Below are 27286 nucleotides of genomic sequence, written 5' to 3'. Positions count from 1 at the left end.
CCTGTAATTCTCCAGATCATCCCAAGAGCCTTCAAAGATGCGAGCACAACACACACCATCTTTAACAAATACTACTTTTTTTTCTTCTTTCTCTTCTTGTTTTTTTCTTTCTTCTTTTCTCCTTTTTTTCCTTTTTTCCTTTTTTCCTTTCCTTTCCTTTTATGAAGGAGAGAGGACTATTACTTTTGGAGAGGCAGCACTTCCATCCCTGTGACTCCCTTGATTGAGTGCCATGTAGACCTGGCAGCTTACCGACACTTACATGATTTGCTTCTTCCAGCCCATCAATCTCTGATGCTATCTTGTCTTTGTCAAGACAGGAGGAGGATCTGAACAGGCACCTCCAGAGCCACGTTGTAGTGAAAATGAATGTGAAGGAAATATTAAAAAACATCTTTAGTTTCCTTAATCACTCCTTGTTATGTACAGGTGATTCAAACCATTCTCATATTTAAGCAGACCTCTCAGCATGGGTTACTTGAGAAATTAATGTTTTTATAACTCTAGACTTTTGCCTGTTTAAGCCAATTTTGATCTTCCAGGATTGTAAAAAATGATGTTCAGGGAAGGGCATGGAGAACTGAGCCTATATTGCCCCAACAAACCTCACTGAATATCTCAAGCTGGAAGAGACTCACTGGGATCATCAGTTCCAACTCCTGGCTCCTCAAGGGACAACTCAAAAAACAGACCCAGTGTCTGAGAGCATTGTGCAGACATTTCTTAAAGGGACTGCCAGAGATGCTTCAAGCAAATACCACCGGAAGACTCTTCAACATATCAGTGGACAAAGGTAAAAGAAGAGTCAGTGGCTGAAAACTGAAGCCAGATGAGGTCTGCTGGGAAATAAGTTGTGCTGATAGCTGCAGAGGGTTGGCTGCTGTAGTGCATGCCAAGAGAAGGGCTGGAGGCCCTCCTTCTTGGTGTCCTCTTCATGGCACCGTTACTCAGACCCAACACAAGATAATGGAGTGAAAATCCCTGGCCTGACTGAGGTCAGCCAAGGTCTGCTGGGAAACAAGACATGCTCTGGCAGCCTTTTAGGTCCCAAGTCCCACTCCCAGTGCAAGGAGTCCTCAAGGTCCTTCACGATTGTGGTGCAGATGGCACAGCAAATTGCAGGCCGCCAGCACCCCAAAATGCTTCCAAAACGTGACTAAGAGTACAGTGATGTGTTGCTGCAGCACCTGGCAACAGGCTGGGGGAAACAACTACAGCACTGAGCAGCATCAGGAAGTCACATCACCAGCAAGAGCAGCCGGGTGGCTGCGGCTGCCCCACATGGAAGTGGTTAGCTGTGCCGTGCTTCGCTTTGCAGCGTACGCGGCTGCCAATGCTCAGCCCTGGAAGCAGCAGCTCCCAGCAGCACATGTCTGTGGGTGAGAGGTTGGAGGTTATATGGGAAAGCATAGAAGCCAGCAGCTCCACAAGTGCCCTTGCTGCCTTGGGTGGCTCCTTGTGGCTAAGCGGGCCACAAGCAGTGCTGGGGCCATAGCGGCTCAAAGCTTTTGCCAAGAGGAGCAAAGCGAAATGCTTGCAGCTTTGCTGTGGACGAAGAAGTGCTGAGCTGCAACAAGAAAGGGAAGGCTCTTGTTCGACTCCCTGCTGTGATGCATGGGGAGCTAAGAAATAGGCAGGCAGGGGAGCGATGGCTTCATATGAAGACTCAGGATGCTGAGGTTCAGTTCTGCAACTCAAACAGGTAGAGGATGGGGATTTTGAAAAGTGGCGTTCTACAGAAATAGGTGTAATCAGTATCCACATGAGCATCAGGAGAACACTCCAAACCCTCAGCTGACAGAGCCTTATGTGGAGAGTGCATACGTGCAGCTTTCGCAGCTGGCAAAACACTTACAGGGCAGGAGAATCAGTTCACATGGTCTCCCCTAGCCACAGCACTTCCCATGAGAAAGGAGAAGCTGGTGCATGAAAGGGGAAAGAGGGAAGTTGTGTATCTCAAGGTTCCTCCTGCATGAAACACTTTTTGACCAGTGTCACAATGGCTTTGTCTACCCTCAGCATACAAACAGTCTCCTGTTCCTGAATTCCAAGGGTGGATGGCTCTGAACCCTTTGACTATACACCAGTCCTGCAGACACACTATCCTTTCACCCTGGGGCTCACCTGGCTTTGGCTGCACAGGGATACTCAAGGAGATGTGACCCAAATCCAGACTCCAGCCTTTCTCCAGGTCTTTGCAGTTCGTGCTTGGTCTTTGCTGCATTTCCCTACAGTAGTAGGAGACACAGCAGATATCCCTCCTAGGGTCCCTTCTGGGACAGTCCCTATGTCACCCAGGTGTGCTGGCTCCAGCTGTTCCTCTTAGAGTCCCCTTCCTCTTACCAAGAGAATCATGACAGCGCCATCCCATGCTGGGTCTAGCTAGTCATGTTGGACTAGATGATCTTAGTGGTCTTTTCCAACCTTGGTGAGTCTCTGATGCCCAAGCAGCCCTTGACCTTTGTGGCAGAAGTGCTGCCTCTGCTGGCCAGTTCCTTAGTGCTTCCTTTCTTCTGCAAGAGGATTGATTCCTTTGTTTGTCCCCCCCCCCAACTCCTCCTGAAAAAAAAATAAAAACAGAATAAAAATAGAGACATGTCTGCCACAGCGCTGCCCTTAATCATGAGGGTGCAGGGAGAGGCTATGTTTAAAAACGCAGATCATCCCACCTGCATCCCCCATCCACCAGCCTGCAGCCCGCTGGTGGACCCAGACTCCTCCGTGTCATTTATCCTAATCTGTCCCCTCGTGCTGCACAGCAATCAGCTCTCATCATAAGATCACACAGCCCCTACGCCCACAATAGCACACAAATCACCAGCCGCTGTCCTGTCTCAAATAAATGGTGGCTAATCTAGTTATTGTAGAGCAACAGGCAAAAAGAAAACACAAAACCAAACCCACAGAAAAACACCTGCTGGCCAAACAGAGCCCAGGAAATGCTTTAGGAACAGTGCTGCAGAACAGTCCCAATAGGGGAAAATAGATTGAAGCTTTGAGAGCTAGTGGTAGTTAGCCAAACCTTTAGGTGCGTATGCATTTCTGCTGCCCTGTATGCATTAAGGAAATCTCTGCCCTCCTGCTCAGCAAAGAGCATGTCTGCTCTAACCTCCATCACAGCAACAGGGATCAGATCCAGGATGCTGTTCTAGATCTCTCGGTCCTTCATCCTGCTCCATGTCTGTCAATGGGATGGAGGTCAAAACACCTGACTTAAATCAGAACTGACTGCCTGGAAGGGCTAGAATCATCATCTTTTGGTCTTCACCTATTACTAAATGCTGGTACATTCAGAGCAGCCTGTGAGCATGCTCACAGAGCAAATGCAGTTTGGAGAGAGATGAGCCCCCACTGGGCAACTAACGTGAATTTGATTTCTTAGAGAAACAACACATTTGGCACCGTGCACCTTGTGATCACTTGGTTCCAGTGTGCTGTTCTCCTTCCCTAATAGGATTTTCCCAGCACTACTTACCTCATCACCATTTCATTGCTGCTAAGTCGGGCAATCTGTCCCACTGCCTCAAAACAACTTTGTCACTAGCAGGTCTGCATTACCCATATGTCCTGCAGCCTCCACTGCTAACAACAGCCTTAATCTCCTTCTCTAATACCAGCTATCAAAGTAACACTCTCAGGCAGGAATAGATGCTAAATTCCAAATTGTTAGTAAAAGCAGAATCAATTATGAGGGGAAAAATGAAAAAGAGGAAAGAAAAAAAAAAAAAGCTAAGAATGAGAAATCTCACACTGGGTTAAAAATAAATTTCTATTTATTTCCATGGCACACCAACAGCAGGCTTTGCAAGCTCAGAAGGGAAACGTGCCCAACTGAGGAGCAGTGGACCATGTGCGTGGCCCAATAGAGCCGTATGTGGGGATGAGGACGTGCCTGGATTCATGGACACAAGGCACCTCTGGGGGGACCTAGGCAAGCCCAACAGAAGCCAAGTACTGCACTGGTTAGCCATCACCATTGGCACGTGGAAGCACAAATCTCCTCTCTGCTTCAACCTCCAGAGAGTCAGCCTGACCCCCGTAGGGCCTGGGGAAGAAGGACCTGCCCTCATAGGCTCTAACCAGAGAGGACTAGGCCCTCACTGAACACCCTGTATTCAGGCAGCTTTGATCATTTGTCAGTGCAGAGTGGAAACGGAGATCCTTGGGATCTGAGGAGGCAGTAAAAGGGCAACAACCATTGCTCTTTTTGTGCAACTCTATCCATCACTTTGTACTCTGCACAGGTCACAGACTTCCTCATGATCTGGAAGCACCTGAGAGGAAAGAATGTGCATGAGGCACCTGCATTTCCCCTGGCTGGACTCATGGAGGGACAGGACTTCCTTTGACAGCATCTTTTTCACAGCCCCTGAAAGGCTTGGAGTTGTGAACCACTGCAAAATGAGCTACAACTGCTGCCATCTCTGGCATGCAGTTCAGATGATGACAGAATAGCAGGCACAGACAAATAAAAAATATCTGTCCCACAGCATGGAGGAGGGGAGGAAGTCTGCAAAATGAGAGTGGAATTCAGGAAGTACCAAGAAACAGCTGAACCTCTGAGAGAAAACTCAAGTCCAACAGGGCCAAGGGGCAGTTTCAGCTGGAGATGATGCCCCTGCTGAAGACTTGGGCTCCAGCAGGAGCCTCGATACAGTGACCACCTCCAGCTTGGTGCACATAAAGCTCAATGCAGGGACAGATTCGAAGGTCACATAGGAGGGAGACCATTCATGTTGGCTCAACAGGAGGTCAACAGTTTCTGTGCTGAAGGTTATGTTAAGATGGATTGTTGAAATGTCTTGAGAGCTTGTTTTGGCTGGGACAGGCAGAGAGGAAGGGACACAATCTTCCCATGAAGATTACTTGGTCTTCTGAAGACTGTCCCATAGCCCCATCACTGATGACCTTAAATTCACTACGCACGGCTCTATAGCGACACTGGGAAATGCCTAGATGGGGAATCTATAAATGGATACCTCCCCACATAAATAAGTCAGAAGTCAGTGAGAAATAAAAAGCAGTAAGAAGTTTCTGTGAAGAAGAGCACCCACAGCTTAGCTATGCAAAATCTTCACCTATACCAAGTATAGTAAACGGGAATAAAGCTTTGAGTCAGACCTCATTTATCCTATTAATTTGGCTGAACATAAAGTCACAACAGAAGGAAAAAAAAGATGCAGTCTCAAATAGCTTAAACTAAAAACAATTGTTTGCTAGCACACTTTCACAATAAAAGTAAATTAGCATGCAAGATATTAAGAACCTATCCCATCTTAAAAATGTCCTTAGACCATAAATAGAGGTGCACAAAAGATAGATTAGGAATAAATCTCAACCTCTCATGCCATTGACTCTCAAGTTAATTATACGATAATCACCATGTTGTTAATTTACAGAATAAATATCCCATATAAATTTAAATCTGCATGCAAATGCAACAAGAGTTAATTAACAGAACAGTAAAGTACCCAGCAATGTAAACACTCTGTTGACTCCACTCCCCGTTAATGAGAAGAATCTACTGGAACCTTGTGCTGAACTCCAAAAATGAGGTACTGTGTTCTATGTGCTGCTGTCTGTAATTTTAGCAGCCAAGCAATTTGTGTTTGCATTAAAAAATAAGTTGTAAGTTGGTCAGTCGTGAGGAAGCACAAGAAAGTCCAGATCTCCATTCAACAGTGCTTGTTCGTATTCCTACCTCAATCAAATAAAGCACATAAGCACCCATGGAAATCACATGCTTGCATCCTGAGCTGAATAGGGATAAGCAAAGAACATGCTTAAATATTTTGCAGAACTAGATTCACAATCTTCATTTCATACCGCAGTAATTCATTTTCAGAAAAAGCTGTTTCTATGGAGACTTATTTTGGGTCCAGCAGAGATTTTTCCCTTTAATTCTCAGTATTGGAGTCAGCTTTTCTTCCTGTCTCCTTCTCTAGAGGAGACTTCTGATTTATTTTTTCTCTCCTCACTGTTTCATAGCAAACTGCTGCATCAAAGCTCCCTCGTTTGTCAGGCAGAGAAAATTCTTAACTATGCATTGTGATGGCATGATGTCCGTAAACGAAAAATGCCATAGGAAAATAAAGCATAATCTAAAAACTTCATCTTGCCTTGCATTCTTCAGATTAAAGTGATTTACTCTACCAATGGGGAAGTCATCTGAAAGCATTTTCAGAAACAAAAGCCTTGTGGGGTAGTAGGAGAGGAAGAGAGGGTGTGAGGAGGTGCATGCTTCTTTTTGCATCTTCTGCAGTAATATGCAAAGCTGCAATGTAAATGTAGAAAATGTAGAATAAGAATATAAAAATGCCTGGATGATGATACTATTTACCTCCAGTTAGCTTTTTCTGTATCCCATTGCTCTTGTGCAGGGAGGTACTTCAGGTACACAACAAACTCTGGCTTGACAGTAGGACCCAAGCGCGTTGCCTTAATGAAAAGTGTAATAAATATCTAACCAGCGATAGGATGAGAGGGAACGTCCTCATGTTACACCAGGGGAGGTTCAGGTTGAATATCAGGAAACATTTCTTCTCAGAAAGAGTGGCAGTGCACTGGCACAGGCTGCCCAGGGAGGTGGTGCAGTCACCGTCCCTGGAGGTGTTCAAGAACTATGTGGATGTGGCACTGAGAGTGAGCATGGTGGGGTGGGTTGGTGGTTGGACTGGGTGATCCGAGCAGTCTTTTTAAGAATTTTGTGATTCTATCCCTTTCAACATTAATCCTTCAAAACAGGTAGATCTTCGCATGAGACTCAAGAACAGCGTTGTCCAGTGTGAGCTACCATGCTCCCAGATCACTGCTGGCATGGTGAACTTGTTCCCCAGGGCCTCTGGGCAGACCCAGAGCAGCCTTATCAATAGAGTCTCAACATTGTCTTTCTAAAGTCCAATTAAGTGCCCAAACGATAGCACAAAATGAGCTGGTTTCTCTTTCGTAAGTTTGGTGCTTATCTAGTGAGCATCAAATTGATGCCCATTCTGAGATCAAAGAGCACCATAACCTCGGTGACCTGTTCAAGATGCCTTGAAACATAAGACACATAACAGCAGGGCAGCACACTCAGATCTTTTCTTTGGCATAGAGGATGATGGACTCAGCCAGTTTGCCAAGAACACCAAGCAGGAGGCTTTATGCCCCTGGTGGTGATTTCCCCCATGACATCCCCAGCCCTCCTCCCATTTCCTCAGACCCTCAGTAATTCCTTTCTGAGATGCCTGCCTCTCCGAGCATTATCAGGCCAAGGCGTACGTCCCACTTCATTAAGCCTGTAAGCCAGTGGCTGGATGATATCTGACTTGCATCCGTTTGCAATTTAAAACGGGCATTTGCTTCAGATCAAAGCGGCAGCGGCAGCAGGAGCAGAAATTAGCATCTCACGGCCTCTCTCTCTCTCTGGTTCCATTGCCACAGTGTGTCTCCCTCATTACCAGGGAAATGAAACATCTTTACAGTTCAGACTGTCCCTGCCTTTTATCCCACGGCCACTGCGCAAGCCATTATTGCCACATTTCACAGTGATTGGTCATGGCTCCATTCTCTTTCAAATCGGGCAGCGATCCTCTCCTCAGCATCACTGCCCCATGAAGGGGCTGCAAGGAGGCACTGCCTCTCTTGCTTTTCCATACTGCTCCCAGCACTCACCAATTCATTCCCTCGCGCTTAAAATAACACTAATAGCAGCCTTTTTTCCACCCCCTGACCTGTGAATTTTCACACTTGGTTGGAAGTCCAAGCAATGAATGCTCTCCCAGCCCTACAACGAGGAGAGACAGCAGGCATGAGGCTGAACACCAGCTCACCTCTTGCTTCACAGCCACCCCACAGTGCTTCATCATCAGTGTTCTCCAAGGAAGGGTCTGGGGCAGCCACGTGAGGACTGGCTCCAGGGATGGTGAGGGGCAGCTCCTCCTCTCTCTCCCTTTACCAAATATCCAGGCTCAGCATCATTTATAAGCACATAGCTACATTTAGAAACCTACAGGAAAAGACGTAATGAATGAAAAGCAAGATACCTCCAAAGAACATGCTCAAAATTGCTGCTTGCAGTATTCTGTTTCTTGTCTGGGTTGCAGAAGTAACCTGGACTCTGCTTTCCTGTTTGCATTTCTCAATACAACCTGCTGGGGAAATAGGCTTGCATTTGTTCTAAACTATGTACATATTCTTAAAAAACAGGTGGATGATATCAATATTGCTTACCCCACAGCACTACAAGCAGCCCCTTTTTGCCTGAAGAGACATGGGGCCAGTTCCTCCTGCCTGCTTGCATTGCCTCTCCCACATCCTCCTCGAGCCCCACTCTTTGCACTGCTTCTGCCTTAGAAAGCACTGCTGGAGAGCAATGATTGCCTTTTCCTGCCCTGTGCAACAGGACTGCCATCCCCTATCTGCTGGAAGAAGAGAAGGGGGAGGCGGGGAAGCAGAGGCAAAGGGCTGAGTGCTGGCAGCAGGCAGATGCAGCACAGTGATTTCTCAGCAGTTAAGGAAGGGTTAGAGCCCCAGGAGTGATTCTGCTCTGCATTAGATGCCAAAGGCCAGGGCTGAAGGACATGTGAAACAGGCAGGGGCTGCAAGGACCCAGTTTGAATGCAGAATGGCATAAAGTGAGACTAAAGCATCTTTTATTTCCAGTTATAAAATACTTTATCACAGGAAGAAAACAATATCAAATTTCTAAAGCAAATCAGAGTTAACAGGAAGGAATGAAGGCACACTGCTTCAGAGCGGGCATACCAAAAGAAGTGGAAGTTGTTTGCCTGGAAGCACTTCTGGAAAGTTGGGAAAACTTCCTCAACAGCCTTGCCCTGGAAGCACCAGGGCAGCACATTGCTCCATTGTTCTCTTCTAACAGAGAGCGGAGCACTATAGGAAATTCTGAGCCATCATCTGCAAGAGGATGCAAAGCATCTCCTTGCCTGCAAGCCATTTGCCACCTGCACAGCACCCACCTAACCACCCAGCCTCCTTCCTCACAGTCTTGCAGCAAAAGGCCCTCAGGAGACCAATCTTCAAGAGAGTCAGTCGGGCAACCCTTTGTGCCACTGCATACTGCACAAACTCCCTGTGTGGTCATCAAGCATTGGCCTCGCTCCTCCCCAAAGGCAGAGCCAGAAAAGCATTCCAGGAAGGCAACGCAGTGCAATGTGTTCCCACCTGACTCCTCACACCATCCATCTTCTGCAGAGGAAGGTCTGCCAAGCAGCAAAGTTGCACGAGACCTTCCTTACCCTGTTGGAGAACAGCATAGAAGCAGCCTGGGACTGATTTCTGATGGCGCAGGGAGAGCAACTTCAGACCCCTCAAAGCTTCCAGCACAGTGCAGCTCTGTGTTTCTGTAACCCTCACAAGTTTTTCACAGCTAATTCATTCCTCTTGGGCCCAACTCTTTGTTGCCTTGTCGCCCTGTCAAGATACATACAAGACCTGAAGGACCACAGACTTTTCTACCACCCACTATTGTACTCCTGACCCACCCCATGCTCCTTTCTCTCCTTCTCCTCCGCTTGCCTCAGCCAAATGAAACGTTCTCTCTGAAAACAGGATCGTTCTGCAGTTTTAACTGGGATAAGTTACAACTCTAAGGCCTCTTGTGGAAAAAAATACGTCTTAAAAAACATAGCCAAAAGGTTTGGCAGCACCCCAGCAAAACCAGAAGGAAAAAAAAAAAGAAAAAAAAAAGAAAAAGAAAAAACCCCCACCGCAAACACACACATGCATTCTTCTTACAGACCCTTTCATCAGGGCTCCAGGCACATTTCTCAAAACTACGTTAAAACCTCTCAACCTGTGTGAATGGAAAACTGCTACTTTGGCCTCTGGCTGAGAAAAAAAAAAGGGGGCAGAAAAAGAAAGGAGTGTCCTATGGCTGGAGAAATCTCCCCCTCCCTGCCCACCTTCTTCCCTCACTCCACCAGATGCACGATCTCACGTTACAGCTGAGTCTGCAGCTCCTTACACAGCAGTTAGATGCCAGCAGTCACTTCCATAGAACAATGTGGCGGCCAAGCCAGGGGCAGCACGGACTCAGCAAGTCCAGCACAGCCACCCCAAGGACTCACACAGCTTATACAGACCAACCCACTCAGCCACAGCAGCAACATGGGGGTTCCTCTATGACACCACCGAGCGATAATGATCCCAACAAGGTAGATTTTTCAGCAGAAGGCTCATCTTGATCAGGTTCACACTAAGACATGTGAAGAGCAGGCTGTGAAGCCGCATGGTTGTGGTGTGAGACACTGAGCAACAAGAAAATACAAAGCAGAAAATGAAACCCACATCTTCCTAACTTGCAGTCCTCACAGGCATGCAAAGGCAAAAAAAAAAAAAAAAGCACTCAGGGCACTTAGAAGAATTCAAAAAACAGAAATGTTTTTGTTGTTTAAACAAGGACAGATCATTTGTTTGGTTCTGGGCCCCTCACTACAAGAAAGACATGGAGGCCCTGGAGCATGTCCAGAGAAAGGCAACGGAGTTGTGAGCACCTGGAGCACAAGTCTTATGAGAAGTGGCCAAGGGAACTTGATTGCTCAGTACGAAGGAGGAGACTCAGGGGAGACCTTCTTGCTCTCTATAGGGGTAAGCAGCAGGCAGCACACGTTCCTGACTTTAGCAAGGCCTCTGAAATACATTCCCAAGATACTCTTATGAGCAAGCAATGGAAACCATCTGAAGGAAAATACTGAGAGAGAGCATGATACTGGTGAAACATTATCAAGATATGACTCAGACAAACAGCAGAGAAGTTGTAAGAGGTGGAGAAAAAAATACCACTTGCAGGAAAAGGTTGAAGTGGCTGAACAGAGAAGCAAGAGCTTCCCAAGTAGTCTATGGACTTCCTTCAGGGCTCACCCCTCAGCCCTGGATGGAGCTGTGAGCAACCTGATCTAGTTATAGGTGTCCCTGTTCATTGAGAGCTGGGTTGCATTGCCTGTAAGGGTCCCTTCCAGCTCAAATGATTCTGTGATTCTATGGCCAGCCTTGCTCAGTTCTCAACCTCCTGCAGTGGGTTTTGTGATGAAGACCCATTTCCTTTTGGAGATGTTCTCTGGACAAGGGGTCTCCCAGAACCAGAGGGTAACAGTGTCCGAATTCTCCTCCAGCAAGGGATGGGAAAGGCAAGTGCAGTGCCTTAAATGATATGCCAGCACTCCATTTGCAGTGCTGCCAAGGATTTTTAGCTGTGCACTGCACAGATTTTGTCAAATTGCCTTAAAATGAGCAGCAGTTTAATACTTTTGTATTCCAGGGCAAAACCAGTTTTCCCCTTACACCTGAAAAGAATACCACTTCCACACAGCAGCAGTGGACATGCATACCACAAGCACCTCAAACACCACAAGCAGCCACAACAGTGAACATGTGAGTGGGTTCCAAATCTAAGAGAGAGGAACATCCATTTTGAAAACCTTATTTGCTCAGTAACTCAGAGCTGTTTTGTTTCACTGAAAGTAAACACACATTTTCAAGTATTCATTGCAAAAGCTACAGCAAAACAACAAGCCACCCCTCTTCAAGTACTTGGTCCTCTCAAACATCCAGTTCCTTTTCTTCAAGTTACATCACCCATTACGGACCAGCTAAGTTTGCTTGATCTCCTCAGCCCCTTGCAGTTCCACCAGCTGGTTTCCTCTCATGGTGCCCTTTTTTCTTTTCCTGGAGATGAAGCACCAGCAGAAGCCAGCAAGGGCCAGGAGAAGGATCAGAACCAGAGGTAAGCATAGGATAAAGTTCAGCAATGATGGAGATGAACAGATCCTAGACGCAACTGTTATCTCTGGAGGGAGAAAAAAAAGAAGGAAAAACAACTGAGATCCCAAGCTAGTTTGAGTTGCCCTCTTTTACTGTTTCTATAGGTTATCTTCTTATTGCTCTTCCTTCAATCTACCAATTTTTGAGAATTCATACCACATTTTCTTGGTTATTTGAGAAAAAGGGGAAGAGAAACAAGGTAATATGCCTGAATTTCTTGTCTTGGGAGGTCAGACAGGGACCTATCTCACTCTCACAGCTGAAAAATCCCACCAGAAACAGCACAGCTCTTCAAGCCACATAGTCATCACCCCCTGCTCCCTGCCTGACACCACTGACAGCTAAAGATCTGTCACAGGCTGTTCCAGAGCAAGGAAGTATGAGAGGAAAGCAAAGGAAACAAGAGGTCTCAAGGAGTTTGCAGGTGAATGCACCATACTCTGGTAGACCCTCCATCTCCTCCAAAAGGCTGGGGTAGATCAGTCCCATGCTAGCCTGTTCCTTCTGTTCTAAGCTCCTCATGTTCACCCAGTAGTCGTGACCATTATGATCTCCTTTCTTTGTGCTGAGGGATGAGGTTTAGTGGACGTGGTAGTGATGGGCTTATAGTTGGACTTGGATGATCTTGGAGGTCTTTTCCAATCTTTATGATTCTATGACACACAGCTTTAACTTCACAAACTGATCTCAGATGGATGTGGCTTACCACGAAGGGCCACACCAACTTGCTTGGGTCTGTTCTGTCCATCTTAGTTCTCTCTTTGACCCATGCTGTGCAGTGATGTTTCATGCTTGCTCTGCAGAACCGTGATGGTGTGGTAGCTCTTTCGATCCCAGGCTGTCTCTGGGAGACCCACAAAGCCTGGTGGGCTCAGTTGTGAACCTAGGGATGAAGCAACTCGGCAGCTGCTCCCAGCCATAAAACTGGCTTTTATCTCTCTCCCTCTCAACTTCTACATCTTACCCACACAGGGTGAAGCAGCACTGACTTTCCCACAGGAAAAACAGGAGAAGCTCCCACAGTGCTAGAGAGGTATCCTAAAAGGGCATCAGGGCTCAGAGGTGAAGTGACCCCTGGTTGCAGGCGCATTGTGCACGACTGTGGAATTACGCTCAGACAACTTTTCAAGATACCTACATCACCAGATAAACAAAATAAAATGAAAAAGAGGAGAAAAAATAGCCAGCTAATATCTCAGATTTTGTGAAAGCCATGAAAACCATGTAGCAACCATGTAGATCAAACCACGTGGATCAGACTGGAGGAGAATTTTCTAGCAATTCCAGCAATGGCTATTCACCAGTAACAGTTAACAGGAGATGGAGGGGGTTGAGGAAGGAGAAGCCTGAGTGCCAGGGAGAGCTGCAATGAACAACAGCAAGAAGAGATCTGCAGAGGGCTGGCATGCTGTCGGTCCCTCGCAGAGCAGTTAAACTCAGATTAGCTCTGCCAGAGGTGCAGTTTTGTGCATGTGCCAGAAGCAGGCACAGGGGGGACCCATGAGTCCCTCTGTGCCCTTCTATCTCAATTGGTGCTGGTAAAAGCAGGAATAATGACCGCTACAGAAACCAGATTTGGTTGGAGTGGGGCAGTTCCAAAGCTGCATGCACCTCAGTCCAGTTGCGTACAGCATGGCTGATTTCACAGGTCATATTTCTTCCTCTGTGTGGGTCATCCGTGCCTCCTTTTTCCCCAACAAGGCGTCAAGAGAGTACTTTTTTCCTGTCAGTTACCTCCCTAAAAACATTCTGTATGCCTGACAGAAACCTTTCCTTTTATTTATTTAAGCTCCTAGATGTTGAATCCAGTCTATTTCACACACCCTAAGAGGACAATGGTTGTTTTTTAAGGCCTCAACCAAAGACTGAGATGCCAAAAAAAATTGCAACAAGATTTTTTCTCTAAAAAATGGTTAGCATTCTAGCCCAAATGGTTGGTCTGAGAGCAGGGCTGGTGGTATGCGGTCCTGCAGAGAGCCTGCAATCCATCAGTGACAGTCAGCAGTACCCTGCTCAGAACTACATCTCACTCATGGCTGGAGCTCTTGGCATCCTACCAGACCTCCACCTCCAGCACTTACAGAACAAGAACTCAGGTTTCAGCCCTGGCAGACAGATAGGGCTGGGATGTTACTCCCAGCATGTGCCATTTTGCATTGCTCTTCTCCTCCCTACCCTAGTTCTCAATCCAGGTCAGTCTTCCCAGGATGACCTCACTGAGGTCCCTTAGCAAGTCCTCTCATCACTGCTATCATCCCTAGTTGCACTGCAGCAAAATAAGGAGGATGCATGATGCACCCCAGCAAGCTAAGGGTGGTGGTGGGGGGCGGTGGGGAGGAGTGCAAGGCGAGTGGCTGTATGCCATTACCTGGTGGGGTGGTGGTGAGCTGGGTGTACCCTGAGAGCGCCCAGGTCTGCAGCTCCCACTTATCCTTGTTGCCTCTCTGCTGCCATTCCTCCACCCGGCAGTGATACGTCCCGGCATCGTCCTCTTGCACGCTGCCCAGTGTCAAGCTCAGATCACCAGCAGTGGGCCGCCGCAGCTGCAGCCTCCCCACCTGCCCCTCCTGCAGGAATTCAATGGCACCATCGTGGTTCAGGGTGAGCAGGGGCCTCTCGTGACCATCTTCCTTCCCATGAAACCAGGTGGCCGAGAGGCGGGCGGCAGGCGGGAGTGTGCTTTTCAGCAGGCAGCCCAGCGTCACCTCCTGGCCATGCCTGGCCAAGATGCTGCTGTTGGCCTTCTCCAGGTGCAGCTCACTCTCTGAGGGGAAAGGGAAGCAGAAAGAGCTGTCACAGCATTGTGCACTGCTATGGAGGCACTCCTGCTTGTGCCTGATGGAAGTCTGGGAACTTGGATAGTCTTATGCATGTGCCTCTGAAGGACACCATGGGTTCCCTTGTCTCTGTGACTCATTCTGTCCACGGTGTTTTTTCCCCTCCACCATCTCTGTACCCCACCCCCTGTCCTCTTCCCAATAAGCATCCTTTGCACCAAAGAATATTTAGTAAGCCAGAGTCTTCTGATCTAGATCATCTGAGGCTGAAAATGAGACACTGAATGGGGGAAGAACCCCCCACCCTGCACATCCCAGAGGTGCAGCACCCAAGGAGGAAGCCCAGCTGAGCCCTCAGTCTTGCTCTCTCTGGCTGCATGCCCCAGCATAGGAGAAGCTTTATATCTGGACACCCAGAAGCACTGGGAAAAGGCTGCTGCTCTGTATTCAGCACTGCACCGCTGCCCAAGGACACCATGTCACATAGGAAAGCAAGGGCTGTGGTTCTCTTTGTTGTGAGGTATTAGACATCTGCTGCTGGAGGCACAAATACCAGCTCGATTTGTTTGGGAGGATGTGGCAAATCCTCCTAATTCCCCATTTCCCTTTGAAAGGCACACTCCAGGCAAAGAATCTCAATATCTCTGCTCTGTTCGGGAACCTTTGTTTCTCCCATACCCTGCTAGAGGCCCCTTCAGACAGAACTTCCCCTCCCCTCCCCTAGCAGCTCACCAGGCAGCCGGAGCAGCAGCCTGGTTCTCCCCGACCACCGCTCTCCGAGGCTGTACCAGCCACCCTCCAGCCAGCGCCATTCCTCCACCGCACAGCAGTACTGGCCCTGGTCCCCAGGGCTGGCTGAGAGAATCCGCAGCTGGAACACATGGCTGGACACTCTTTGGCTCAGGAACCGGGACTTCTGCGTTGGGGAGCTGAACCCAGCCCCATACTCTAGCAGGCCAGTGTGGCTGGCCCGTAAGATCTGCATGGGGGTGGCATCTGCTGGAGGAGGAGGTATGTAGTACCAGCTGATAGCCAGCTGAGAGTTGTTCAGGGGGAACTCCATTCTGCACTCCATGCTTGCATCAGCACCGCCAGCCACCTCCACGGAGGTCTCCCTCGTAGCCACCTGCAGCAGGCTTTCTGAAATGAAAGAACAAAAAAACCCTGGTGGTTTTGCCAACAGGCACCATCTTGAATGCTTGCAGCAGTTATTAACCTGAAGCCACACACTGCACAGCACGTCCGTAAGTTCCAACATCTGCTTACCGCCCAACGCTTCAGCAGTGCAGATTTTGCAGTAATGATCACTGGGAGGTCTGGGAAGTGACCATCCCAGGGAACTGGCAAGTGCTGCCATGCATCTCACAGCACACTGCACTGCCCTGGAGGAACAGGGGAGGGCAAGAAGTAAAGGAGGGGGAAGATCTATCCTCCTTTCCCCCTCCCACTGTGACCTTCTGCACATGTCCTTAAAGCTCTGAGGAACACAGCAACACAGAATGGTAGATAAAACACTGAAACACAGATCGTGAACTTGAGTATCTCAGAGAGCTCCATTCAGGAGATTTCACATGCAGAGGAACAGGTTGGTAAGTTTTGTGATTAGGAGGACTACATTCTGCAGCACAGTCTCAACCTGTTGCTGCTAGAGCAGGTCCCTCTTCAGCTTTATTCTGAACCTTCTAAACATACTGCATGGCTTATGTTACCACCTTTCATAGAGAAGCAGCACTAGTCAGCAGCCATCTGGTCACCCACGTGGGTCACACATTCCCAGAACAGAATCGTCTAATCATTAGAGTTGGAAAAGACCACTAAGATCACCCAGTCTGACCAGTGACCCATTCTCCCCACCATGCCCACTAACCACATCCCTCAGTGCCACATCCATATGGTTCTTGAACATCTCCAAGGTCGGTGACTGCAACACCTCCCTGGGCAGCCTGTGCCACTGCCTCACCACTCTTCTGGGAAGAAATATTTCCTGATATCCAGCTAAAACCTGCCCTGGCATAACTTGAGGGTGAAAGGGAATGGCCTTTCTCATTACATCTGCACAATGTCCAGCAATGGCTGCAGTAAGTCCGAAGCCAAATGTCATCATGTCTTGCTGTCTGCTCTGTAGAGACTATGATCACACTTGCTTATCTTAATAACATTTACATCACTGCTGCATGCTCACAACCACATTTTTCAGTCCCCTCAGCTGCATCACTGTCCTCTGACCTCCTCAGAATGTAAAACAGAGCACCCAGCATCCAACTCCACAGAGAGCACCAAGGGTGTAGGGGGAAGAGTACTGTGAAACTGAGGAGGGAAGGAAATGCGTTAGCTTAGGCTATAGCAAACACATCAGTGAAGAAAGCATGGAAAAGCATGATCTCAATTCACTGGATTGCGACCCCTAAAATCCAAAGGAAGAAGCAGGATGAGCAGCACTGCCTTATGCAGTCCTAGAGACAACCCTACTGGAGACACCCAGCCATCAGCTGTTTTAGTTGTGACCAAGAGGTTTGAAGGAACTGCCTGCATAAGAAGCACCAGCAGCACCACTCACCTGGTGGGACAACCTTTATCCCCACAGGGTTGGAGATGAAGGAGACAGCGCGCTGCCCCTGAAGCGTCCTCCAGACTCCCACTTCACACTGGTACGTTCCTGCATGGCCAGCCATCGCACTGTGGATGTGCAGCCGGGAGAAGGCACCTGCCTTCATCAGCTGAGCTCTGCCCTGGAAGCGGGGCTGTGCTGGTCCCCAGGACACGGTGCCATCAGGAAGGACACGCACTAACTCTTGGTAGCCATCGGTGGGTGGTTTGGGCTGGAAGAGCCACCCCACGGACAGCAGCAACTCCTCAACTGGGCGGCTGGCGCTCACGTGGCAGATAAGCTCAAAGCTCTGTGTGTAACTAACGGTGGCTGTTCGGCTTCTCAGCGTGGCACGTAGTCCAAGACCTGCTTGAGTGGGAAAAAGCCCATGGTGATGGGACAGAAGTCCTGCCCTCTGCCACCCTGCACCACCCCCACATCTTCATCATCATCCAGGGCATCTCACAACACACCTCACACCAGTTCTCAGACTCATTTTGCACTCTGTGAATCTCGTCAGCATGACAAAACCTCCATCACACTCCTCCTCTCCTGAGCTTTATTCTGCTCTTACAGCCCTAGCCACAGTTCCTGTCCTGCCCTGTCTCCTGGTCCACCACCAGGGTCCCCAAGCACCCAGCTTCCCACAGTTCTAACTTCTTGTCCTAAACTGATTGCAAAGAACCAGGCTAAAGATGTATGCTTCATTTTGGCTGCTGCTGCCCCCATCACGCTGATATTTGTCAGAGCAAATACTTTTCCCATTATCATCTGAAAAGCGTGGCACACTGGAGCTCTTGCAGCAACAGAAGCTGAGCTGCGCCTGCCAAGGCAAGGCCAGACTCAGTGCATTCCTCAGCCAGGCATCTCTGTAGGTTTCACCCAGAAGAACCATTAGGATTTACTCACCAATAGGCTTCACACTGATTCTGAGAACTGATGACAGGTTGGTTTGGATGCTCTGGAGACTCCCAGGAGCCTTCACCTCTAAAACAGAGCAGTGGTAGGCCCCACTGTCCTCCAGCCCCACCTCACGGATAGTGAGAATGTAAATTGCTTTGCTCTGTTTGAATGCTTGGAGCTGCCCCAGTCTGGCTCTTTCCTCATATTCCTTTTTCCAAATCAGCAACCCATGGGGGTCAATCCTGGCCACTTCTGTGCTGTTGAGGACCCAAGCCACCTGGAAGTGTCTGCTGTCACTCCTCTGGGCTTCCAGCGTGCAACTGAGCCACAGGGTGTCCCCTTCAGAAAGGTCGTTCTTGGTGGCAGCGATATTCACACAGAGATCTTGGTCTGTGGGCAAACAAAAGCCAAGAGGGGGCAATGGTAGCTGTGCAGTGAGAAATGAAAGGGGCTCACTACTGAAATGTTTTCTTTTATAGAAAAGCACTGAAAATGGAAAACGTTCATCATGGAGAAGTGGACTCCAGCCCCCGTAAGCCAGAAAGAGAACAAAGGAGCTCTGTAGCTTTGTGGTTCCCCCATCCCATCAGAAGCTGTAGATTGGAAGTAAAGCAAACTAGCTCCATGACTGCCACTGGAGAGGCCAGAATAATTTACAGACAGCACATTACCCTCTGAATTTAAACACTAGCTCATAAACAGTGTATGAACAGGAATCCCAGCTGCTGCAGATATGTTCAGCATTCCCAAATATTTGCTGGAGAGTTTATAGAAACCGTTGGCGTGCTCGGGCCGCAGCAGGGCCGGCAGTCCCACAGAGGGGATGAAGGAGCTCGTGCACCACTCACCACTGCCCCAGCTGCTCTGGGGTGACCATCACAGTGCTTTTTTAGCACTGCTGCCTTTCTTCCACCCTAAGCAGCCACTACAGAGCAAATCATAGAATCACAGAAAGGCTTGGGTTGGAAGAGACCTTAAAACCCACCCAGTCCCAACCCCCTGACATGGGCAGAGCTGCCCCAGGCCCATGCAACTCAGCCTTGAGCACCTCCAGGAATGGGGCATCCAAGCTTCTGCGGGCAGCTTGTTCCTCACCACCCTCTGTGTAAAGAATACTGCCTTCCATAGGGTTTCCTTATTTCTAAATGGCAGTGTGGAACCAGTACCCGCAGCTATACACAGTCATGCCACTGCTGACCAGGGACACGAGGCCTCTTCTCCACTTAGCACAGGTCCCAGCAAGACCCTGCTGTGGGGAGGGACAGACACTGAAGGGGGCAGGCATTTTGCCCTGGGCTTCACACGCTTCCATATCTAACACAGGCCCCAGCGACACTGTGTCCTTCTTGATGCCCAGCTGGCACACCCAAAGAAAGCCAGTGGGATGTCCCAAGCTGTGGTGGAGGTCAGATAGGAGAAAACAAAGCATCAGAGACTATAGCATGGGGAGAGATTTCCACAACACACTACTGCAGAGACCACCCACGGTAGGTCCTTTGCTGCACAAAGCAGCTGAAGCCAAGGGCCTTACCCTGGGGAGTGACCACCAGCGATGTCCTCTCTGACTGTTTGCGGGAAATGTCCTTCCACGTCCCGTCAGGATCCTCGATCCACTCGGCTGCCTCACAGTACAGCTGCCCCTGGTCAGAGGGCTCCACCGCCACAATGGAGAGTTTGTACGAGGTGCTCCCAACCTTGTCCAACCGCACATTCCCTGCCAAAAACCTCTGTGCATAAGCGGGTCCTGGCATCACGACAAAGTCCTTGGAGAGGGTGAGGATCTCAGCCCGGTGCTCTCCCCGGAGGCAGTACCAGCCAACAGAGAGGTGTGTGTGCTGGGCGGTGGACCTGGACACCAGGCAGGTGAGCTCCATGGCATCTCCCTCAGCATGGGTGAGGTTCTTGGGTCCCATGGAAACTGAGAGGGTATCTGCAATTACTGAGCACAAGGGGAGAAGCACAGAACAGCTGGTCAGGAGAAAAAGCATTTCTTGGCCTCAGTGGGCAATGTGTTGGTCAGTGTAAGAAGCACAGCCAGGCTCTGAGAAATGTGACAGTGCAGTGGAAGTAGGTGCTGCATGTGATGGGAGAGGCCCCAGTCAGCCCATATCAATGTGTGAAGTGCTTAAAACCTCAGTAGAAAAGAAAGCATGGTATATTTCTCAGCAGTACGCTCCTCAGTGAAAGTGTGGGCAGCCCTGGGCAACCCCAAGGAGGCTAACATCCAGCCTTTCATGAGCCCAAGTGGCCACAGTACCAGGTTAAAGGAGGACACAAGGTTGAATATGAAGTAGATGGGCCATGTGGACTTAGTGAGCTTACAGTTGGATATTTTTCTTTAGTTCTCCACTCTGTTGTCTCCCTGTCATCATTAGTATGTGGGTATACGTCTGTTCAAGACCCATCTCCTGACCTGAGAAGATACCAACAGGTAGTGCTCAGAGACTGAGAACTCCTTCTCTCGTAAGTGCTGGGATGTGGCTGTTGGGCTAAGGCACAGCAGACTATGTGCCACAGACTGCTGATGAACACATCTCCCCATCTGCAGTGGGAAACCTGTCTGCATCCATACAAGCTTGAGACCCATACGCACCCTCGTGCCGCTGCGTACAGAACAGCACATCCTCCCTGGTAGCTTTACCATCACCTTGACGCTACCAGTAAGAAAATGGAAAATCAGCCAGGCCCCACAGAGCAAGCCGTCCTTCGAGACCCACCTGTCAGGTTTGTCTTGGCACTGTAGCTCCCAAAGTACCTCTCGTCGGTGTTGGGCGTGTGGCACTCGTACTCCCCAGCATCTCGGTCCTGCAGCTCCGTGATGTGCAGCAGCACCGCGTCCCCCTGCACCCGCTCCACGTAGATCTCCTGGGCGCGCACCCGCTGGGTGTAGATGGCGTAGGGGAAGGAGGGGTCGGCGGTGCTGACGATCTGCACCTCCCGCTCTGGGGCAGTGTGCGGGTAGGTGGACCACTGGAAGGTCTGCTCTGCTGGGCCCTGGTAGCCGCTCACCTTGCACCACAATGTCACATGGGAGCCAAGTACACGGTAAAGTGGTCCCTTTTGGACAGTCACTACTCTTTGGCCAGCGCCCACACCTGCCAGCAGACAGACACCATGCGTGAAGTTTGCAGGAGAATACTGCAAATGAAAATTATTGCAGTTCAAAATGGCAATGAGACTGTAGCATAATACTGCAATGACTTAGGGTGTGGTCTCATTCTATGAAGAACAATGCCCCTAGGACTAAGAAGCATCGAATCATTAAGGCTGGAAAGGACTTCTAAGATCACTCAGTCCAACCATCCACCTACCACCAAGTATTGCCTACTAACCACCTCCCTCAGAGCCACATGCACATGCTCTTGAACACCTTCAGTGATGGTAACTCTACCACCTCCCTGGGCAGCCCGTTTCAATGCCTCATCACACTTTTGAAGAAGTTTTTCCTGATACCCAACCTGAACCTCCCTGGTGCAAAAACTGCAAGGAATTTCAGCATCCCCTGCAATTGTTAAGAACAAGCCCAATGCCAACAAACTTGAAAACTTGTCTTCCAGAAAGCAAGGTCAGAAAAAAAAGGCCAGAGCACCATGGCCATGTGGTCATCAAGTTTCTGCTTGGAAAGCATTTCCCAGACAGTGCTCAGATGGAGCAGCAACCAGGATAAAACCACTGGAGGAAGCCCGTAGTGTGCTGAAGAGGACCAAACTCTCAGGTTCAGTGCAGGCCGGAGGGAAAGAAGCAGGAACCAGAGCTAATTGCTGCTGGAGAAAGGGACGTGACCTCAGAAGTGCCTCACAGAGGTAGAGGAGGAGCCAGCAAGAGCACCTCCAGAGGCAGGAAACACCTCAAGAGGCACCAGGAACCTGCAGAGGGCTTACAGAGTAGAGCTGGGGAGGAAATGGTCATCTGCACACCCTCCCCTCCCTTTCAGCTTCCATGGCTCTGAGCCCAACAGCACTGGGGCTGCCCTCACCCTGTAGACCAAGTGAGGTGCACTCTTGGGCCACCCACCCAGGAGCGTCCTGTCCCCCCGATTTAGGAATATAAAGCAGCCCAGAAGAAGTAGCCTGCACACGTAACCCACACAGGGTTCCTGACAGTTTTACTTCCCACTTATCCGCTCCAAAAGTCCTTGTCACAGTGCACTCACCCGTGAGAAGGAAAAGGAGGAAGGCAGCCACCTGATGCTCTACCAGCCCCATGCGAACAAGATCTGCTACAGTCCTTCCCTAGGAAGGCATCGAAAGGCACTCAGGATGATGGTGACAGCCACCCTGTAATTTTGAAAGCAGCTGGGAGGAAGCTGCCAGACTCCGGCAGCGGTTTCCTCTGCTTAGAGAAAAAGGCGGGGAGAAGTGGGGAACAGAGCACGTCACCAACGTCCTGCATCTCACCAAGGTGGCTGTCAGCCACAGACTTATACATGCCCACTAACCACGTCCCTCAGTGCCACATCCACATGGTTCTTGAACATCTCCAGGAACGGTGATGCCACCACCTCCCTGGGCAGCCTGTGCTACTGCCTCACCACTCCTTCTGAGAAGAAATTTCTCCTAATATCCAACCTGAACCTCCACTGGCACAACTTGAGCCCATTCCTGTCTTGCAGCAGCTCACACACAGCACACTGTGTGGCAGAGCAAGATGCTGGCCCCCTTGCTTGACCAACCCTCTGCCTCCTGCTCTGTTATACTAAGCAGCTTACTCTCTCCTCTGCAGTAAAGGCAGACACCATGGGTGCATCCCAGCACCTGTGCACAGGTAGCATCCTACTGCCAGCACCACATGGCCCACTGCACAGTGCATGTGCTGGGACCGGAGGAGGCTGGCAGGGCATGACCCAGATAGGGAGCAGCCAAAGGTGAAGAACTGAAGCTGGAGGCTCTCTCTGAAAAGATTGATTCGGTTTTTACAGGAAGAAAAGCGGTGTGAAGGTGGCTTCTGAGCTGTGCTGCTCCTGCAGCCTGCTGAGGTATCGAATGAACTGCTAAATTGGCTCAGGGATTCACAAGCAAAAAGCAGCTGTAAAACAAACAAGCAATTCTGCTTGATCCCACTGGGCTCCCAGAGGGAATGAGATTCATGTAACAAACCAAAACAAACATGAGGTCCCTCCTTGCCCCATTTCAGAAACTGATTCACATGACAGCTCATGGGGCCAGGAGACAGAAGCACAGACTGCTGACTGCACATCAGCACCACACATGCAGAGAGCCAAGCTCAGCGCGCAGGGACGGGCTGTTGGAGAGGTCCCATCGGATCTCACCTGTCCCCTGCCACCAAATGTTGCAATGCAGCAGAGCAGAGGGGCACGGTGCTGAAACCAGCACTGCCTCAGAGACAGGAAGGAGGTTGGCTCTGAGAGCAGCCCACTGAGAGGTTTATGGGGGTGGCCCTGTTGACGGCAAGCCAGCCCACACATCCCCTCGGTGGAGACAAAAGCTTCTCTGCCACAGTGACAGAAGAAAATCAGATTTGGAGCCCAACCTTGGCAAACTTCCTGCAGTCAGTGTGCAGATAAACGCACACACGGGGACAGTTTCAGTCCAAGCTTGCAGCTAATGACGCATGAACCACTGTTTACATTCGCAGTAGAGAAACTAGGGAGAATAGGATTGCCTTGCCCAGCCCCATCACGGGCAATGACGATGCTCTGCAGACAAAAACAACAGCTCCCTCTTCCCAGGACTGCACAGTCTGAAGCTTCCTCACTCCCTCCCTGGGAAATCAGCACAACCAAGTGTGCGGCAGCAGCAATAGGCATGTTGGGTTGGCTAAAGGAAGATCAGCAGAGTATCCTTTATAGAGATACACTGCCAACAGAAACCTCACCAGTGCAGTCAGACCTGGTGGCAGGGCCACTTCCCAGCGTATATGGCAGGGCACAGCCATGTTCTGCTTCAGGTGGGGCCAAGCGTGCCCACAGAGCTGGCTTTGGCTCTAATGTGGCAATGACTGCCCTGAATTACACCCCCTCATGTGCATGGTTGTGATGGATTGACAGGTGGACTACATAATTTTAGAGGTCTTTTCCAACCTTAGTGATTCCCTATGACTTTCCCTCCTCCTGCACCCTATTTGCCTTTGCACATTCCACATTGTTCAGCCAGAGCAAAGACAGACTACCCAGACAGGCCCAACAGCAGTTGAGAAATGTCTTTGGGATCACATCTGTTGGACCCAGCAAGTACCTGCCCTCTGTACTCTGCAGGCAAGCTTTCCAAAAACGTCCCTGCCAAAAAATCCCATTGTCACATCCCCAGAGAAATTCAGAAAGGACAGCCATGAACACAAAGGGTTGGAGCCAGGCAGAGACAGGGGATGCAGTGTGGAATTAGCCAGGATAATCCAGCAGTCCTGGGGGATGTGGCAGAAGTCTTCAGATAATGGAGGAGCTGGCACAACAGACTTTGAAGTCTGCTGTCAGGTTTTCTCAGCCTGGCTCAGACATCAAAGGCAGCTGGTTACATCCCTCAGTATGGAGCTGGAGGCAGACAGCTTCCCCATGGCTGCCAGCTCAGTCCCCATCCCCTGGGCACAAGCCTCCTAATGGAGTACAAATGCCAAACATGCTGGCTCTGACTGGAACCAGACTCAACATTGCTGGGAGCTACATGGGATTGCACCCACAGCTTGTAGAGGTGAGTATAATGCCAGTGGATGAGGATCTCTACTCTGATGCACCAGTGAGCCACACGGCCAGCCCTAGGCAGTCCCTAAGCAGGGAGAGTCTGGCCAAAGCACAGAAGGTTGCAACCACTTCCCTAGGACACCAGCTTCTCTAAGCAGCAAGCAACAGGGGCTGCTTTGGGAGGAAGGCACCCGCAACTCTGTTTTGGTGAGCTGAGGTTCGCTCCCAATCGCACAGTTTCTACTGTAGACAAGGTGACAAAGGGCTGCAGCAGCACTTCACCCGGACCTTCATTCCAGTACTCACTGTCTCCATATCCAGCCCTTCCCCTCAGTCAGGGCTGGAGGCTGCTTTGCACCGAGGTGCTACCGCTCTGCTGCCATGACACCACCAACTCTGCAGCTCCCCAGCTGCTTGGGCAGCCCTCAGCAAGCAGCACAAAGCTACACGCTGCCCCAGACCTCTCTGTGCATCAGCATCTTCTAAGCAAGCAAACTGTGCAGATGTGGCACTGAGGGACATGGTCAGTGGGCACAGATTGGTGGTTGGACTGGGTGGCCTTAGTTGCCTTTTCTGACTTTAATGAGAACAGGGGGAGCAGTCACAATGACTGTTGTTTGGTGGGAACTTCTCCTGGGGAATATAAGGCAGCATAACATGGGGAGAGAAACTAGGTTTTAATACTAAGCTGCTTATTTAGGTCTCCGAGTTATGGAGATGCTGCACTTCAAAACTAATTAGATTGACAGAGCTTGGATTTGATTACAGGATTTCCAGAAGCAAGAGGGTTTTAAAAAAAAATTAAATGGCTGCCCTGGAAACGTTAGCAAGGGAATTAAACAGCCATTGCTGCAGCCAATTGTTAAATACACGTAAGCTGAGAAAAATGATAAACTCCAACTGCCAAAACTTGCTTCATCAGTGGCTGCAGCAGGGAGCTGCTCTCTTAGCAGGCCTGACTACAGGATGCACAAAGCATGCATTTCACCACTGCAGCCGTCCCTACACTAAGAACAACGTGCAAGTGGCACACAGATATGACCCCAAAGCAATGCAGCAAGGTAGCAATGACAGAATAACATTTTCAGCTCATCCAGCATCAAAGCCTTAGCTTTATTCACAACTCATTCACCAGAAAAATCTTTCTCTCTTTCATTCCTACAAGATCACGGGGAAAAGCAGCGATTTCATATTGTCCAATAACAGAGACAGAGCTGCTCTTTTTGAAAGCCCAAAATTTCAGTTCCTCCTGAAGTTCCTAAAGGAGCCGTCATCCAACAATATAAGGCTTCTGTCCAAGTTCACACACTCAGGTGTCCAAAGGAATTCGGTTTGGAGCCTGATGAGTGGGACTTGGATTTAGAAGATCATGTTAACATGTCAACAGTCTGCATAGGCTTAGCTACCAGAGATCTGCTCCTGGCAAACCAATAGATGCTCTGCTCACAGCTGCCACCTTCTCACCTTCACAGAATCACAGCATCACCAAAGCTGGAAAAGACCTCCAAGATCATCCAGTACAACCATCCACCTATCACCAATGTCTCCCGACTACATCATGTCCCTTGGTACATCACCTAGCATTTCTTGAACACCTCCAGGGACGGTGACTTCACCACCTCTCAAGGCAGCCTGTTCCAGTGCCTCACCACTCTGAGAAGAAATGTTTCCTGATATCCAACCTGAACATCCCCTGGCACAACTTGAGACCTCATCCTATTGCTCATCCTATTTGCTTTTATCCTATTGCTGTTACCTGGGAACCTCCCAGCTGCTTTCAACCCCTAACTCACCACAGCCTCCTTTCAGGCCCCTGAGCCTCCTCTTCTCCAGACTGAAGAATCCTAGTTCCCTCAGCTGTTCCTCATAAGATTTGTGTTCCAGATCTTCCACAGCTTCACTGCCCTTCTGTGGGCACTCTCCAGGGCCTTAGTGTCTTTCTTGCAGTGAGGGGCATAAGTTTGGGTAGAGCGTTCTGGACTGTGAACACAATGTTCACTCAATGCTGCTCTCACTGCACCAAGATCCCAAGAAAAAAGCAGAACATGGTGTAGGTGACAGACACCCTTCACCTGAGGATCATGCAGTAGCTCCCACACTGCTCTCACAGCCTTGGAGAATGTCTCAGAGGCCTCATCAAGTGGGAAGTGGTGGCAATCGGTATGGGAAAAGACAAGGCAGGTTTAAGGACAGCAATGCCCTGTGCATGAGTCCTGAGAGCCATCTTGTTAACACGGTATGCAGTCAGGTCAAGGAAGGAGAAATAAATGAATAATGATTAACAAAAGATATTTCTGGATGATTACAGGGAACTGTGGAGACAGGAGAAAAAGATAACAGTACCAGGTAAGGACAACTCAGCACGCACCTTGAAGGCTGCAGACAAAGCCATCAGCTTCAAAAGGACCTCAAATATTGTATTTCTAAAGAAAACATACATTTCTGCTGGGCTAGGAATTCAGAGCTCGGCTTCTGAAGGAGCTCTCCCTGAAACATCAGAGACAAATTTCAGAGTGAAGAGAAGGGTTTGCTGGGGAGAGAAGAAAATAATGTGGACAGTAATAGAAAGCAGAGCTAGGAAAGACTGCTTCTGGGAAGGAAGGAGAAACAACCAAAGTAGAA

General features: G+C 49.4%; 1 protein-coding gene across 1 annotated transcript; it reads right to left on the bottom strand.

Moving 5' to 3' along the window:
• Positions 1-5194: 5194 nt before the first annotated feature.
• CD101 (CD101 molecule) lies at positions 5195-23166 on the bottom strand. The gene is made up of 8 exons (XM_052703668.1): positions 22184-23166; positions 20748-21125; positions 19562-19969; positions 18037-18420; positions 17098-17493; positions 15273-15680; positions 14132-14527; positions 5195-11788 (listed from the first exon to the last, which is right to left on the bottom strand). Exons 1-8 carry the CDS (start codon positions 22233-22235, stop codon positions 11592-11594), a joined length of 2619 nt encoding a protein of 872 aa, XP_052559628.1. The 5' UTR covers positions 22236-23166; the 3' UTR covers positions 5195-11591.
• Between the last annotated feature and the right edge of the window lie 4120 nt (positions 23167-27286).

This window comes from Tympanuchus pallidicinctus, unplaced genomic scaffold, assembly GCF_026119805.1.
Source record: "Tympanuchus pallidicinctus isolate F22 unplaced genomic scaffold, pur_lepc_1.0 scaffold10, whole genome shotgun sequence".
NCBI classification, from domain to species: domain Eukaryota; kingdom Metazoa; phylum Chordata; class Aves; order Galliformes; family Phasianidae; genus Tympanuchus; species Tympanuchus pallidicinctus.
This window is presented reverse-complemented; position numbering and strand designations above follow the sequence as displayed.